The 18,473-nt window shown below is 39.2% G+C and overlaps 1 protein-coding gene across 2 annotated transcripts in view; it reads right to left on the reverse strand.

The window, feature by feature from the left end:
* Positions 1-6,302: 6,302 nt before the first annotated feature.
* The window catches only part of lasp1 (LIM and SH3 protein 1), a 35,997-nt gene continuing 23,826 nt past the window's right edge, over positions 6,303-18,473 (reverse strand). Inside the window, exons 4-7 of one of the 2 annotated variants that reach the window (XM_053339094.1) lie at positions 16,916-17,023; positions 11,783-11,858; positions 10,666-10,763; positions 6,303-8,429 (exon numbers count right to left, since the gene is read on the reverse strand). In XM_053339094.1, coding sequence (XP_053195069.1) covers positions 8,256-8,429; positions 10,666-10,763; positions 11,783-11,858; positions 16,916-17,023 — 456 coding nt within the window. In that variant the 3' untranslated portion in view covers positions 6,303-8,255. The remainder of the gene's footprint in view (positions 8,430-10,665; positions 10,764-11,782; positions 11,859-16,915; positions 17,024-18,473) is intronic. The other variant, XM_053339095.1, reaches the window with a different exon arrangement.

Here is an 18,473-nt window from a genome sequence, read left to right on the forward strand (position 1 = left end):
TGTGCTATATAATGATATTTCTGTATAGAGGCAACCACTCACTCTCAAAGTTATTTGACCTGTTTTTAAAAGCATCAGCCTATTTGTCTGATATGCTTGCATTGTATGAACCAGTACGGCCCCTCAGGTCTAATGGCACAAGTCTTGTAGTTGCTTCAAAGTGCAGGACAACAGGAGGCTTTTAGCTTAGTATACAGCCTGAGGAACTGAGAGCAGTTCAAAGTGTTGATGTCTTTAAAGCTGATTGGTTCTCAAACTTTTTTAACATAAAGGAACCCTAAATTAGACCACATTTAATTAGATTTTGTCCCAAAGTCCCCAATTTAATACAATATTTGCTATCAGATCTTTCATTATGGAAAGTGCATGAAACCCATGACCAAAATAGTCACACATTGGTGTTGTTGTTACTTTTCGATCTAATAGCGGACATAAAGTATTACCCTTTTTGCTGGGGACTCACTGGAAACCTCCTCAAGGACCCCACTTTGAGAACCACTGCTTTGAAGGACTAGTGTGAAGGATTTAATGGCATTTAGCAGTGAGGTTGCAGATTGCATCCAAATGAACACACCTCCCATCCCCCTCCACATCCAAGCGTGAAGGAGAACCTATGGTGGCTGTGAAACTCTGTGAAAAAGATGAATGTCCCTCTCTGGAGCCTCTCTAGAGTTTGATTTGTCTGTTCTGGGCCCCTGTAGAAACATGGCGGGGCAACATGGAGGGATCTGTAGAGATATTTAGATGTAAAAGGTTCATTCTTAGGTAACAAAAACACAACAATTCATATTTTCATGGAATTATACAACATTTTGCACATTTTTATCTTGTGCTATTTGCTGTACATTGTCTCAAATTGTTTTTTGCAATTACATTAACTGCATAATAAATTGCACGAAAGGTGCTATATAAATAAAGTTTGACTGACTGATGAATAAAATTCTACTTTGTTGATAGGAAAAGAAATGTCAGCTCAACTCTTACATACTTTTCTAATCTGACTCCCAATTAGCATCTACACCAATTCCCATTCATAAATTCCCCATCAGTCATTAATAAATGTTTGATTAATCTTATGGGAAGGAAAGACATTAACAATCACAATTTTATGGCCAAGGAGTTTTATAGTACATGATTAATACATCGACATGTTTGAATGCTGATTTTCAAAAATAAACATAGGTCAAATTTGTACATATGCATTAATATATATATTAATGTGTATGAGCTGTGCAAAAAAAGAAGAAAAAGGTGCATTTTATTTTCATTTTTGTATACTGTGGATGACATTTGGGAAAAATCCAGCTAAAATAAATGTGTATAGAGTGTTTTTACAGCTCTCAAATGTAAAAATGGGTCAAATGTAATGGTTAAGAAAAATAGTCTTCATTTCAGTGCAGTCTATTTGCATTCTCTCAAGAGTCATGACCCCTTGTAATCTTTCTCCCTCCACAAACAAACAATAACATCATATTACATTATTACAGAGACACTGCAGCACTTGGTCTCACAAATCTAATAATCCAAAGGCGTCATGACTTAAATGTCCAATCGAAAGTCTGTTAAACAGAATAATGTTATTCACTGTCCACACCTGGAAAATAATCTCATTTCAAAGACAATATTTGTTGGGTATCCTGGTTACAAAGTGTGGTTAACTTGTGTATGATGTTGTTACAGCATCACTGGCTCAATTCCAGCAATCTGTCTCTTTTGTTGTTTACTGTCTACATCTCTACAATCACTATGCAATACAGTCAAATAAAAAAAGTAATTACAAAACCCTATATAGTGAGACTTTAAAATAACAGATTAAAAGACTGATTTATGGTTGTCAATAAAACAAAAATACAGTGAAGTGTGTTTAATTGAAGAGAAGAAGACAGCTGGGTTTAATGAAATTATCTTTATTTGATATATCATGTGAAATACTGCCAATAACCTCAGTAAAGCATCAGTGCATCAGTAATAGATAATTCATAAAAGGTTTGAGGTTTGGTGAAAAAAAAACAAAAAACAAAACTGAGAACATGTACAGTATTTTTGGATTTGCAGCCAAAAATAAAATAAAATAAAAAAAGTTAAAGTTTCAAGACATCAGGGCAACCGATATGGTACAAACTCGAGCTTCCATAATTGTGGCAAGAACACTTAGTTATTGTGCTGACATTTTCCCCCTTTGGACCCAACAGGGAATCTTGATTGTAGTGAGGAAGAAAACATATTGGCAATATTTAAATTGAACTAAATTAGCATGTCAAGGCCGAGCCAACCGAAGCATCACTGACATCAACTATCCACACACACACACACTCATACAGGTAATACTGTCAAACTGAACCCTATGCATTACATTTAACTCACAGTGCTATTTAAAAAGGCAAATTCTACACCTGTATTACACTCAAAAAAACACCCACCACAAAACCATCCTACATCCACATCTACTGGACTTGTGCAGAGGTAACATTTCTCCTCCTCTAAAGAGAAACATGGGGCATGCACAGCCTTTAGTAGCATTATAGAACATACAGTGGGTTAGATTCATCGCAGATAGGTAGGTGTGTGTGAGGGGGGAAAGGGGGGGGGGGCTGCAGGGGCTGGACAAACTGATGAGACCCAATTAAAGAAGAGGAGGGGGAGGAAGAAATGATGTCAGAGTGCAAAGATAGAAGAGTCTGGCTTCCACTTCCTCTTCATTTGTTTTCCCTCCCTGCTGGATGGCTCTTCACATCCCACATGTGAGCTCCAATGGGAAACCATCATGGCCCGACCATGGCCCCTTCCCCTGAAACAGATGACAGCTGACAGCTCATGCACTTGCAGTTTATTATAGAAACATAAAGCTATTATATTAGCTCCTTTAGGTGCTGTGGTGTGAATATTTCGCTCTGATGCAAAAAAAAACATATGTCAAGGGCTGTCACCTATTACAAGGCTGTAGTCTATCATATAAATAAAGCTACACAGGCCTTCTATAATAATATTTGCTCCCAGTAGATTTCTAGGATCGCCACAGCAATAATATATGCACAAAAAGATCAAATCCATCAAATGCAATTAAGCGCTTCCTTACCACTGTCCGTAATGGAAACCAGGGATGCAAGAGGGGGAAAACACGCATCTTCTCTGCCATCGATCACCGGACGCCTGTCTCTCTGAGCCGGACGCCACATCACAGGATGTAGATGATGTAGGAGAGAAAGACGAGGCCCATGATGGCGAAAAACATCAACATCAGAATGTCCACCATGGTGGAAATGTAATGTCGGAGATGGACGGTGCAGATGCGAGACGTAGCAGGCAGCAGCACATAAAACAGCAGCCGGTGCAAGAGATCGGAAGAGTTCGGAAACGCTCGGAGTGGAAACGAGTCAGCCCGAACCCTCCCCTCCTCCCATCCTGCTGCGAAACAGGAAGCGAAGGTAAAGGCTATATAAAAGGTGTTTTACCCCGAGTTTAGCCTTTCAGGTGGATTTTTTACATTTTAAAATATACTCTCCAATCCCTTTTAAACATAAATAAATTTATCTTATGCTCCTTATTATACTAATAAAATGGGATCTCTGCGAGCAATATACAACTCGTAGTGAGTATGATTATAACCTGACAGACCAAACTCTGAGTGTAAAAACACAGCACCATGCTGCGTGGGCAACAATGGTCCCCCATAATTTAGGCTACAGCATATTTGGACATTTCTAATTAAACCAAATATAGGGTATGCAGACTAACCCACCATAATGATATTACAAGTGTTTTTGTCATTTTAAATACACTGAAATATAGCTGCTGGGGCCAGTTTAATATAATCTTCCACACCAAGCAATTTGCCCCAATTCAAAGAAGGAAAATACAAAAGCATATTCTCATGATATTGTTCTTCAAGTGGTGAAGAAGGAGACAATATCAGGTGCTTTCTATTAAATTATAACCTTTTCTTGAGGTCATGTGTCAAAGGCTTGTTACAAAAGGTGGTCATCTTAGTTTATATTGTGCTCACATGTGTTTTCCTTAGTAAATGTAATAATTCAAGTAACAGCAAACTAATTGAATAAAAAAATACAATCCAATGAAAGGTACTCCATGCGATATAACTGGGAATAACTGAGAGCAGCAGGTTGGGGACAATCAATAGGGGCCCTGACAGCAAATATTTGCCCAGAGGCCCCTACAATCTAAAGAACTTTTACATTTGTACCACCATTATGCTGCAGTAACATAAGAAGTAGCACAAACAACAATTTGAGAAAAATGACATTTTATTGAATCTGCAGAATCATAAGTACAATTTGAAGTGCTGAAACAGGGCAACAGGAGATGATATCAGGTCCTTAATTCTGAGCGTGTATTCTGAGTCTCGAATACAACGTAGTATGTCATTATGCATAATGGTATCTTTATTTTTTTTTTATTTAAAAAATAACAAAATTATATCAAAAACAAAAACGATTTAAGATGGAATGCACAAAAAGATTGGTCTGAATGCTAAAAAACCTGCGATTGTGGATTACATGATTTCACTCTGCGAAGTCTACGGTATATAACCAGTATTCATAGAAGCGGGGGGGGATGATTTATCAGAAGCGCAGCAGCCTATGATGAAGGCTGAAGGAAAGAGGGATGTCAGCGGAGGGGTGGGAACAGGATACTAGATAGAAACGGATGACGACGGTAGGGGTTGGGGTTGGTTGGGGGGTTGGAGGGTTATGATATGACGTTACGGTTCAGTAGATAGATGAGTGATGCCAGAGCAGTAGAGCCACATTTGGCGCAAATAGAGGTTAACTCCTGACTAATATCCAGGTCAGACAAACAACTTGGCCTGCCTCACAGCCAGAGAGATTGAGAGCATCAGATCTCTGCCCTGTCGCCCCCTGCTCCCTCCCACCCCCCACCCCTGCCCCCCCCCCCCCCACCCTCGAGCCCCACAAACGCTTACATCATCACACGCTCAAATCTGACTTTGCCTTAACAAATCCATCCTGAGCCACACTTACATAACACTAGCTGTGTCTTTGGCCACTTTTCTTTCCATTTTTCACCCAGAAACACCAACCAACAAACCTCGAGACGAAAAAAAAAAAAAAAAAAGAAAGTAAGTTTGGATCAGATGTAATCCGCAGAGTAACAGAGGCGATCAGTGTGAATTAAGTTTTGTTATTAAATAAGATTTTTGAGCAAACATCATAAGCCAGGAACAACAGTCACCATTTCACTTCAAGCCAAACAACCGATTCTTCAAGAGAGAAGTGCAACCGTTCTAGCTCTAAAACAGCTTTCCAAATCGAGCACCTGCTTTGCAAATAAAATTGTCCTGTTGTCAAGTAGAGAGTTAATCCAAAAAAATACAGGCGTACATACAGTGTGTGTGTGTAGTCATTTAGTTTGGCAACCTGTTAGAGGTCTTTTTTTTATTAATTCTTCTTTTTTCTTTTTTTTTTTTAACTCTGATTCAGCGATATATTTTCATCAGCACTGTCACAATTCATCACATTAGAGTTGCAAAATGCATGAATGTTCATATCAACACCAACTGACAACTTGCACCAACACTGGGCTTTTTTTTCTCTTCTTCTTCTTCTCTTGTCCCCTTCCCCAATGATTCAACTTTTAAAATCACATGACCCCCCCTCCCCCTCAGCCACATTCACAAAAAATATGATCCGCTTTTATTAATAATATCTGCAGGCAAGCCACATCCCAGAGCACCATGACCTGTAAAAAACATTTTTTCCCTAATTCACCTTTATGATACATATACAATTGTACAATGTCATCTAGCTACATAGTGAGAGCCTTTTCTTTTTTAATAAAGCTGAAAATTTATCGGCCCCACCCCAGCCCAACCCTAACCCCCCCTCGACCCCCCCCCCTCCCTCTCCCCTGCCTAAAAATGCACCACCCTGATCGCTCATATCTGTGACAGTCACAGTGCATCACAGGAGAATGAAAAATGGTGAGAAAAAGGCGAAGAGGTGTGTATGTTCAGGGGCCAATGACTATTTACACCACTGAGAAATGGTCAAATATCATTTTTTTTAATAGTCTGATAAAGGTCCTCGCAGCACTACAGTATCACGAGTGAAAGAAGGATACAGCATTGCTGTGTAATAATCAGCAACTGAAATGCTTCATTTTGTGTTTATGAACCAACCGTCTTTACATCTTAAGAGCCACTGCCAACCAAATCCTAATAAAAGTTGGTTGGCGGTGGCTTTTAATGTTAACTCACTGGTAAAATATCACACAGACTTGACAGTTTTACCAGAGGACCACAAAAAAGTAGCCTGGCTCCTACACACAGGTCTGATGTTTTATTTAATGACCAGAGCGTCCAGTATAACTTTCTTTAATTCAGGGATATTTATACATGTCATCCCTGTAACATTACTCTTTAATAGAAGCTCCTGAATAACAAACAGCAGAATGGAGAAATAATAATTACGATCTGGCTTGACCGAGCAGGCATTCATCTGACTTCTCCAACAGGCGGGCCATCTTTGCTCTTGACCCCCCGAAAAATCTGCAAGCTGATTAAACCCCCATGACTAATCTAATACTGTGACTGCACAAGTCTGGATAAATTCCTCTGCCTTGGTTCATATTTCATCATTGAGTTGCTGGTTTGTTTATTCATTTAATACACTTGATTTTTTTTTCTCTTTCTCTCTCTCTCTCTTTCAAAATAAGCATCTTACAATAATACAAGAAAGGCAAAAAGGAAGAACAGCATTAAGGAAAAAAACAAAACAACAACATTTACCACAGCCGAGGATTTCAACAATTTCACTCACATCTCATGGAAAGAAAAGACTGGAATGTTCACTCACAAAAAAAAAAATAAACAGTGGAAAAAGTTTAAAAAAAAAAAAAAAAAAAAAAAAAAAGATTCACAATATAGAGTTGTGCTTGGCCTCCTCCTTTTTTAAATGGGTTCTTTTTTCTGGCGGTGATTTTGTAGCAAAGGGGGAAGGACTTGACCGATCTCCGTTCTCCGAGCAGTTTAAGCCTCGTTAGCCATAACTTTGTGATTCAATCAGGACTGAAGGCATTCAGGCTGCAAAAAACAGGAATAGCGGTGTATATACTGTATATCCACACCAGCTGAGGTGATGCGATATTCAGTGCGGCCGTAGACGGACTGATAACGTCCCCCTAACTTGTCCCTGATCCCTCCTGTACGCGACACGCCTGAGAGAGAGAGGCCGCGACAGGAGGTGCTCTTCAGTTAGGCTACGATTCCAGTTTCACAACAATACCCACACAAATGCAGTGCTGAACACAGAAGGGTGCGTAGTTTAGCACACAATGGCAAAGAAAACCAAAAAAAAAAAACGGCGTCATCTATCTATAAATATATTAAAAACCTCTCTGTTAAGACTGATAACTGGCTGATTGATGCAACAGCAACAGGGTTAGAGGTTAAAGGAATGTACACAAGTCAAAATATTCAAGCTTAGTTTTGATAGACTGAGATTCTGCACTGTGTTTTCCAGTCTGGCCAAGATCACGCTGCAAAATTAAAGACAGAGAAAAAAAAAAAAAATACAAAAAAAAAAAAAAACCCAAGCAGGCCTATGAAAATGCCACACCCACCCACACTCCAAACTTATTTTGTCCACAGAATAATGTCAGCAGCTGTTTTGCTGCCATGGAAACCACGTGTTGACGGACTCGTGGGGAAAAGGTTTTTTTTTTTTTTTTTTTCAACATTTCTTTTTTTATCTTCTTTACTTTTGCATGATGATTAAGTGCTATAGCTAGGATGGAGCTGTGTGACACAACATGACCCCTGACATACTTCAATGAAATTTGTGAGTTTATCTTTTTTTTTTTTTTTTTTTTTGTTAAAGACTAAATTTCCACTTGTTGTGACAGCACGAGAGTGGAGCCAGGATTGGGAAAACGATAAAGAGGATGACGGGGACATCCAAAACAGAGACGGACATCAGCACAGAGACAGATAGACGAAACAGAGAGGCAGGCAGACAGACGGATAAAGACAGACCAACAGTTAAGAGAAAGTCTGTGGTTAGCGAGCTGAACAGTGAGAGCAGAGCAGGGATGCAGAAAAGGAAGGGGCAGGGGGGGTGTTCAGGGTCTCACAGGACAGATTAAGGAACAAGAGTAAAATCAAGAGAAAGCGGCATTAAGATGAGATGGCACTGGGCTTTTCCTTTCCTTCTTTCCCTCCCTTTCTCTATCTCCTCCTCCTTTTTCACTCTTCCTCTTTTTTTTTCTTTCCCTCTCACTCAGATGGCCTCCACGTAGTTGGCAGGCAGCATGCCCTGCTGGCCGGTGCGCTCGACGCGGCCGTACATCCAGCCCTCGTCGATCTGCTGCACGTCTACGATCACGTCCCCGTCCACGAAGGACACCTCGTCCTCGTCGGCAGCAGAGTAGTCATACACGGCCCTGTACCGCTTCTGTGGGCACAAAACCAATAGCTCGGTTAGTTTTCCAAAAAAGAGACAACAGCTGCTACAGAGCTAAAGAAACATCTGCCACTAAATGAACTACAGCATTAAAATGTGTCTGAATGCCGCCTTGTGGTTGTATTCCTCTTTCAACCAGACTCATAATATTTGTAGTGAAGACTTTGAAGAAGTTTAATAAAAAGATATTAAATCTATGCTTTGCCTATAAAGCAGATTCTGGACGCAATGACAGTAAACAAAGCTTCAGATTTGGATGTTGCTTTAACCCTTACATACTGTTCTGTCAAATTTGACCCAGTTTTTACATTTGAGAGCTGTAAAAACACCATATGTAAAATTCTTCTAGCTGAACTTTTCCTAAAGTGACCCACAGTATACAAAAATGGAAATAAAATTCATATTCTTTTATATTTGGGCAGCTGATACACATTTTTATATATGCAAATGTACAAAGTTGACCTGTGTTTATTAATTATTAACCCTAACCCCCCGTTTTTAATAAAAATATTCTCCTGGACCATAAAACAGTGAATGTGAATGTCTTTTAATCAAACAAAGGGGTTAATCAAAAATCATTTATGAATTCTGATGGGGAATTCATAAATGTGAATTGGTGTAGAGACTAATTATAAGTCACAATATGAACAGTATGTGAGGGTTAGAGAAGCTACAACTTTTAAAATGTGGATACTTCAACCCGGCAGCAAAGAAGATCTATGTAATCATTTCAAGGTGGGCACCCAAGATTAATGTCACCACTTCAGTGTCTGACTAAATGTGAAATATGATGTGAAATATTGTCACTATCTCCCCCTTTAGTTCCTGAGTTATGGTGTTAATCAACAGCCATTATGATATCACAGTGAAGTCGACCTTTTGGAGATGAGTTAGATGAAAAAGTGACAAACAGCGCAGTTCATCTGTATATGACAGTATTATCTATACAAAAGCACTCTCTGCTACCTAGACTGTTTAAAAGTTGCATATTGACTTTTGTGCAAATATTGATTGATCTTGAACGATAGAAAACCAAGTATGGAAGTAAGTTTTCCGATGCCTAATGGGACACGGATTCAAATAGTATGCTATAAATACGTTGGTTTCTGGATAGACGACAAGCTGCTCTTCAAAAAAAACAAACAGATAAAAAAAGTCTTTAAAAGCACAACTTACATTCTTTTATGGACATAATGGACATCATTACCAAGAATTACACAATACAAATTGTTCAGTCAACCTTTTTTTTTTTTCATCCATTATAGACTATGGTGATTTAATTTATTTATGTGCACTCTCCTGCCTCTACTCACAGACCTCTCAATGCAGTCCATCATTCTGCCTTTAAGGTCAGAGAACTGGGAATGTCTTCAGAAGTCATTGCTGTATTCTTTATGAGGAAGCCGGGTGGTAGTCGTTAAGCGGAGAACGGCACTGCATCCTATTTACATACAAAACTCTCCTTTGGCAAACTTCTTGGGTACCTGACGTGGTCTTATTAATTTGAGTTTAATTTCACACTGCGCTAGGTCCTGAGACTATTTGATCCTTGAAGAAAAAACTTGTTAAGCAGTGAGATTGGGAAATTGCCCTTTAAATATTATGCTCTACACACAGTGGAACAACTTGCAGAAGATAATAAAATTAGACGAGCTAATGCCTCTTATAATCAATTTAAATGTCTTTTAGCTGACAAGTTAATGTGATGACGTGTTTTTTAACTGAGTTTGAACTTTTATGAGTCTTAATAGGTTTCACATTATGTGTTTTATTGCTTTTATTGTTTCTTAAACTTTTATGTTGCTTATCTGTTTATATTTGCAGATAAATGTTTCTCATATTTTTTATTTGTGTTGTAATGAGGGCGTCCTGAGAGACTCTTATTGCCCCACGCTGTATGAATCAAGGTTTAAATAAATGAATGAATATAAAATGTCATCACTTCATTATTTTATACTATTCGTGTCATAATTAGCATATGAATTCTTGAGTTATGGCCAAAAATCTATGTTTTATGAATTCGATATAGAGGTTTCTGAATGGCTTTCTGTCTAAATCTTAATATTAGTGTGAAGTGTAAACGTGTTGTTGCAATATTGAGCAGATTACAACTATATTTTCTGATTCTGTTTCAGGTTTTGAATTCATCAAGTTGTATTTTGGTATTGGAGATCCACCTGCAGCCAAAAAGAGGGGGGGGGGGGGGGGGCGACAGTAATAAACTTACCCCGGCACTTGGAGGTGGGGCGGCAGCAGCGGGGCGCACTGGTTCAGCAGCAGGCTCATAGTTGTAGTTCTGAGAGGCTGCAGGAGGCTGGTAAGCTGCTGATAAAAAAAAGAGGACAAATGTTTGAGGTGGAAACATTTTTTTTTCCTGTTAGTTCTCCGTCTCAGACATCAGACTCAACAGGCGCTTATCTGTATTGTAATGTTTTCAAACAGGAGAATTAAGATGTCAGCAAATATATGTTAATGCCAGGTGTATTTTTACGCCTGTCTGCGGGGTTTGCATGAGCTCTTCAAGAGAGTGAGGAATTCAAAATCTTGGCAAGCCATGACGTGCATCCAATAGCTGTTGAACTTACTGTTACACAACCACATGAACAATGCCATTCTGTGTGAACCAGGAATGTAAAATCAAAACAGCAGGTTCAGCGGTTATTCAAATACTTATCCATAGCTTTTTCACTGGAAATGCTCTGATAATAGTCACAATACTGTTTAGATTCATGACTTTATGTTTGCTAGTTTTGAGCAATATAAATGTCACTCTTAAACCTTTTGGCTTGAGTAAATAAAAGAACCTGTTTAACCAATTAATTTCAGATTGTGCATTACAAGAGTTACTGGCATAATTTTTAATATCAAAATTTCTTCAGCAAATGAAACTATTTATAGCTCAGTGGGTTGAATATAAAGGAGGACTGCAGCGGACAAGTTACAACCAGGACCCATGAGTGATACGAGTAGACAACACCCAGCCTGATGAGCTCATACAGCCTGTGGCGTTATGGTAACTGAGCACAGTCAAGGAAAAACAATTGAAAATGCCTGATTATTTATTAAAGGGTTAAATGTTCTTCCAAATAACACACACATTTTTTTCCAGGCAATGATTTGTGCTATTGAACCATACATACATTTAACATTATTTTCTGCTGGTTGTTGCTTCTCCTACTGACTGTTTTTTTGACTACTTTAACAATTACAACTCCTGCTTTAATCTACAATTACTGATAATGTTTACAATGTTAAAAGCTGCTGTTAACTCCATTTGACATTAAGTATCTTGTTTGTACTAACTAATCTAATTTGCCATGGTTGGGGTGTGCTGGAGGGCATACCTGAAGAGGGGTTGCTCGGCGGCTGTGGGGCATCTCCTCCCATCTTCCTCTTCTCAAACTCCTCGTGGTACTTTATCTGCAAGAGAAGAACACATAGATGAAGATTGAAAGTGCATACATCTTTATTTAACGGATACAGATCTACAGATGCAGTCATCTTTCCAGAAAGTCTGTCACAGTGTTGCAGTTCGCTTTATAACCACCAGAGGGCTCCCACTTGCTCTCCAGCACCCCAGCGTTTGTGGTGATAGGTGGGGCGCTCTGCTACGTGCAACTAAGCCTCAGGAAGCAACTTGACGCTGAGAGGAAATGACATCTCGAGGGCCGGATGTAGTGTGAGCTCCGAGTTGCATGGCAACCGTTGCTGACACATCAGGAAGAACAGGTGAAATGAAAAAAAAGGGAACTGACACGAAGCTTCAACGCTTGGGGTGAGAATGAGCCAGCTAGATTCAAGAGGAAATACTGAGAGGAGGAGGAGGAAGAGAAGGAGGAGGAGGAGGAGAATCATATGACTAAGCACACCAAAATGTGGATTAATCATTCATATGACTACAATAACAGGTGTAACTAAACATTTTTAGGGGTTTCTAAGAATTTTCCTTGAATTTCTTTTGTGTAACTAAAAGCAAAAAAAGGAAAAAAGAGGAAGCACTAGATCTACAATTTCAGACACAAACACTCAATTATCAACCTGCCAGTGTAACAAAGACAGCATTCAGTATCACAACATAAAACCAGGCCACACTGATGAAACTGAAACTGAGTGACTGTTCTGTGACTGCACTAAATAGCCAGCGCCCCTCATTACCGGGCTGATAACAGACTGACTCAGAGCGCCTCGGTCAAGATTTACAACCCCCGATTTTGTTCCTGCTTTACGCCCTCTCTCAAAGAGCCCACTGTGCTGGCGGGGCTAGCGAGGAGTGTATTCACAGGCTGGATGAGATGACGGAGTGTTTGTGCAAAGGACAAGTGAAGCGAGTGACTGAGAGAACACAGTGACTGTTCTCAAGTGCAATATGCCAAGTGAGAGTGTGTGAATGAGATTATTTTTGTTTGTTTTGAAGGAGCAGGTCGAACAGATGGTGTGTGTCTATATATGAGTGTCTGTACTTACAGGAAGTAGTGCTTAGGCTGCTGCTGAGCTAAACCTTTCCCTGCAAACTTCTCAATCATTGCTGGATGACCCAAGATTTCCCTTTTTTTGTCATTTCTTACGCACTTGCACACATAAAAAACTAAATTAAGTTTCCCGTAAAAGTACATCCCGGGACAAAAAACAATAAATAACTAAATGAATGGTAATAGCAGAATAAATTGATTTCAGATGACCTGAGACTGATTTCAAAGCAGCAGTCATGATTCAAAAGCAAACATAAAAGGGCACCTGTAAGTGTCCATGGAGGGGGGGGCAGGATGTCGTGTGTGGTGGGAATTCAGGAGTCTGACTGATTGACACGAGTACAGCGAAGGGGAATGGTAGAGATGGAAAAGGAGCAAAAACTTTAAAAAAGCCACGTCAAGAATGACTGACAGGACAACTTAAGCCGGATGAAAGTGAAAGAAGGGGCTTCACACATTGCCTGACATTGTGCAAAGGGTGCTGAATTTAAGGAACAAGAAGAAAAAAAGAGAGACTGATGTAGCACTCATCTGGAGTGGTTCCCTTATGATTGGCTCTGAATGACGCACTGACTGCAAGCAGATGTCTTGTTTTTCAGTGTTGTGGAGCCAAGAAGGACTCGCACACAGAGAACTAAAAAAATAAAATTATTCAGACTCAAGTCCAGATTTGAAATATGTCTTTTTGTTACAGTTACAGGACTGTTCAGACAGTGGAAAAAAGGTGCAAAAGTGCACTGAGTCCATGCTCGACTTTCCTCTGTGCATAATGAGTCATGCAACCATGAGTCCGCCTCCATGTGGGATACTCTTCAGGGATATCTAATCAATGATCTAGGGGCTTGATTGAAAACCCATGAAGCCAAATGCTCGCAGATCAAGTCATTACAAACACATTAGGATAATATAATTCCATAGCGTCAACACATGCTCATACTGATTATACAGTATATATGCACACAAATGTTAGCTTTTGCACTGAGAAACGGTCCCATTGATACTGAAAGAAAAAGATAAGAGTCACAGAAAATAGGTCATATCTAATTCTTTATTTAAGCCACTAGAGTGTAGCATTTTAAGGTAGAAGACATATCTGCTTTCATATTGGAATGTCAAAGCCAAGTCTGACATAGATTGATTGATTGCTGTCTGCAAACAGTCTCGGTGGATGGCGCGCTTTATGTTCACGGATTCTAAATCGAGGCTGTCTTTTGTCTTTACGAGATACTGGATGTCAAATGTGGTGCACGCAAAAAATTAGACAATATTACTTGAGCTGTATGTAATCAGGGGGGGGGGGATCAAAAAGATGGTGACCTTTTTTACAGTTTGAGCACACGGCATCATTTAATCAAGGGAGGAAATGTGTGGCATCTGTGTCCGAACGTCCCTGACGGATAAAGTTTTTTGTATGTGTGCTTGTGTGTACCAGTGTGTCTCGAAAAAGAGAAAAAAATGGGAGTTAAACGGTTCGAGATGTCATCAGCAGATAAAAAGTTGCATTTCTCATGCCTAAAAAACAGTTAAATGCTGAATACACAGGAGGATGATATATTTTTTTTTTTGCTTCTTTGAGCTTACATTCAGTGAATAATTAATTTCTGTTTTTCTCAGAAGCGTGATCAAGGACATCTCGTACACACGCTCTCATCAGAAACTAATGGGAGAGTTTGTGAGCTTCTATTTGGAAATCACCCATCACCCTTTCTACAGATTAATCTAGCCCTAAAAAACAGACTAGAGGGCAGACCCCCTTCTGGAGGGGGATAGTATGGTAGCTTGAGAAGTGTAAAAGACCATTACTGTCTGAGGGTTTGGTGTAAATGTGTCTTCCATTATAGATTCCCAATATGTCCACAAAACTTACTTTATGACACATTTCATATTGAATCAAATGAATCAATACAACTACAGAGATATTGTGGAAAAATAGCCTGGAGTTATTAATATGTGTTATCTTTTCCAAAACACAAAGGATTGAAAGAATGTATTATTATTTCTACACATATTGGTGTTTAAACCAATTTATAAAACAGTTTGTATCGTCAGGGGTGAAGCTTGCACCTCTAGCAGTGTCATGTCTCTGGAGAAAGAAATCTTTACCACAAAGAAAGTAGTTTTTAAAAAGAAAGGGGGAAAAAAACATTTCATACATATCATCCAGGATGTTAGTTTGGGGAATGTTATCCGACTTGACATCAAGAAGAAAAAAAAAAAAACATACAGCACAAAGCTTGGATGAGCGTGGCATATTCTTATAAAGGCTGGCTGCATTTATAATGGCCAGAAGAAGTTTGGATATGACGTAACCAGTGTCTGTTAGATATGAAAGGACCTTTTCAACTAATGATCTAACGTGATAAACCACAATATTACATAAAAGGTTCAGAAAGAGAACCAATACTCGTTATCATCAGGCCACATTTTGCCAACCTTTCCGTATGCTTGTGTGCTTTTAGATAAGCCCCAAACAACTGGGTTGATAGAAAAATCATTAGTCAAGAGCTTGTATTATTCAGAGTGACTCACATGACTGCTGCATCAAACAAAGGGTAGTTTTTTTTTGTTTTTTTTAAAGGAGCAACTCAACCTTTGCGAACCACTTGTTTATCAGACTGAAAACATTTTAAGATGTGCCCGGACCCATCCACATGATGCACGTGCTATCTTGATGTGGCTTGAGCGCATGAGCCCATAAATACATGTTTTATACGTGTATCTTCCTCTGTCTTCCAAAATGTCCTTGATCTCAGACACGCGAGATCTTTCATCAAGTGAAATCAGTAATTACCCATCACCCTTCACCCTAATTATACCATTAGCGAGACTGATGCAGAACTGGTTCTACGCGCGGTGACGTATGTTTTTAGGTTACACATGGAAATGAGGGCCCTTACAGCTGACTTAAGCAGTCTGAGGACACAAGGTAAACACTGCATGCATTCCTACATCGCTGCTCTGTATTTACACAGAAATGGCAAATCAATAACTGTAGCCGAGGGAGAGAGGGAGAGAGAGAGAGAGAGAGAGAGAGAGGAGGAGAATGGTCCATGTGGAAAGCGACTGGAGGAGAATTCCACAACGATAAATGAGGAGCGCTGTGAGCAGAGGAAACCTGACATTTACTGTGACTAAGTAGGAGGATGAAAGTTACTTTAAAAAAAACAAAAACATGAAGATTATTCTCAAAAAGACCTGAGATCTTAATCTGGCGAAGCTCTCTGAGGCTGAAGGAAGAAGAGGCGACGAGTTAAATAAAGGAAATGATAAAATCTACTGGTGCTGGCAGTTGCTCTAATGAATTTTATTAAGTCTATGACAGAGCTGGCGTCTGTATACAGCATCACTAAAAACATTTGGGCACGCTGTCACACTCCCTTGAATGTGTGTGTGTCCAAAAAATTAAGATTGATACTATAAGAATCTGAGTTTTTAAACATTATACAACATGAGCATGACCTGCTGTTATGTCAAAAATGTCCATAAAGTTTCAGACTAAATGTCCTGATAACAAATTCTCAGTTCTCAATATTGACAAAGAGATTATAGTCATATAGAGAAACTAAACTAATGAATTCAGACCGCACTGGATTCATTGCAGACAGTCAGGGAGGAAGTAATGTTAGAAGAGCCCTAAATGATCAGTGTAGGACTACAACTAATGATTATTTCCATTATCAATGAATCTGTTGAGTACTGATTAATCCACTAGTTGTTTGGCCTTTAAAAATCATGTCAAAAAATGTCTTCTTTGGTCCTGAGCAACAGTTTACGCTCATAAATTATTTAAAGGACCTGGAAATATTCACATGTGAGAGGTTGGAGTTAGAGAATGTTGGTATTTTTGTCTTTAAATGAAAAAGAAGAGAAGAGTTTCAAAATGATTAGTCAATAATGAATCATTTTCTGTGTAATGACTTATCAATGGCTCGTCTTTGGTCCACATACTGAACATTCAGAGTTCTTCCGTTATGATTCAGACAGATGAGTTAAACGGGTGACACTTACATTACTGATTTGGTCCTGCGATTTCTTAATTCTCTGCAACTCTGGTGTGTCTGTGACCACGTGGAATCCTTTCCCTTTATTCTTCTCAAAGTCCTCCCTGTAGAGAACCTGCAACACACACACAAAAAGAAGATTTCAAACATTCAACAGTGAAAACGTAGCGGATGGATTTTGGCTGGAATTAATACCACTGTCTGATCAACAACATGTGAGTCAACAAGGAAAATCAAACAAATGCTGTACAAATGATTATTTATAGATGTCCTGGCCTAGATTCTTTAAACATATACAGATTTTTTTTTTTTTTTTTTTTTTTAAATCAGAAAGGAAAACTGGTGTCTTCAACGTAATGCTTTTCACCTATAACATCTGTAGGATCTGTGTTCACCTTATAAAATGCTTATACTTGGCTTGACAAATGGATCAGTCCTGAGCTTTAATGACCTACATTTAGGCCTAATAAAATACTTTTATAGCAGGAGGAAAATGGCAACGCTTGCTTTTATTAAAGCTTGACATCATTAAATGAACGAACATGATATTGCTCAATGTTACCTCTAATGAAATAAACTTTTCTACTCATTTTTTTTTTTTTTTTTTTAGTATTTTTGTTAACTGTGGATCACTTTAGTACTATTTTGTTGCATTAGGCTGCTCATATTTCTCACTATTAAGCAGGAAATGGATGAGAAAACAACAAACTTATAACATTAGTTAAGCAGTGACTGTAACAGCAGAATGTCTCTACACAGCAAAGGGAGTATAGAGTATTTCCTGCATATTATAACTACTCAGCAAAGCAGATGTTTGTGGAAGTCATGTGCAGGAATAATCAGTTTTCTTATGAATAAACGTTGACGGAAGTAACCGGTGTCAGCGTTTTATGATGTGTGCAGGCAAAGTGAGGTCGGCCCTACATACATTGTGTAGTCTTTTGTAGCGAAGTTCACTTCCTGTTTGCTGGGGAGTGAAGGCCTTGCATGCCAACCATATATGGTCAAAATGAGAGGTAGTGAATGACAAGTCTGTGTGTGTGAGGGAGTGTTGAGTGTGTGTGTTTTTCCAGACTTCCCACCCTATCCTGACCCTGAGGGCAGAGGAGGAAATGTCCAGCCCATGCAAGCATTAAGATGAGTATCAGAAATTACAATGCATGGGGGCTCTACCTCACTGCTGCTCTGTGGGCGCTCTCGAGTATTCAAACCCACAAGTGCTGCTTTACAAAACTTTGAAGCAGGAAGTCAGATCTACATTTATGGTTTTAAAACCAACAGCTTCACTTTCTTTCTTGGCTTTTCCCTTATTTGATCTCCTCAGTGTGCACCGCTGACATCTCAACAATGACAAATCGCTTAATTCCACCTCCCTACACCAAAGCCTGACTCCTTCCTCTATGGTGACTGCACCAATTTCCTGCACTCTCCCACCCCCCAATAATGGAGCTAGCTTGCACAGTCCATTACCAGGAAACAAAGCTTCATCCCTCCATACTCTCTGCTCTCTACTCTCCCCCGACGTCCACGTAATGTCTGACACTGCTGTACAGAGTTGCTGACCA

The sequence above is a fragment of the Scomber japonicus genome, chromosome 18, assembly GCF_027409825.1.
Source record: "Scomber japonicus isolate fScoJap1 chromosome 18, fScoJap1.pri, whole genome shotgun sequence".
Lineage (NCBI taxonomy): Eukaryota > Metazoa > Chordata > Actinopteri > Scombriformes > Scombridae > Scomber > Scomber japonicus.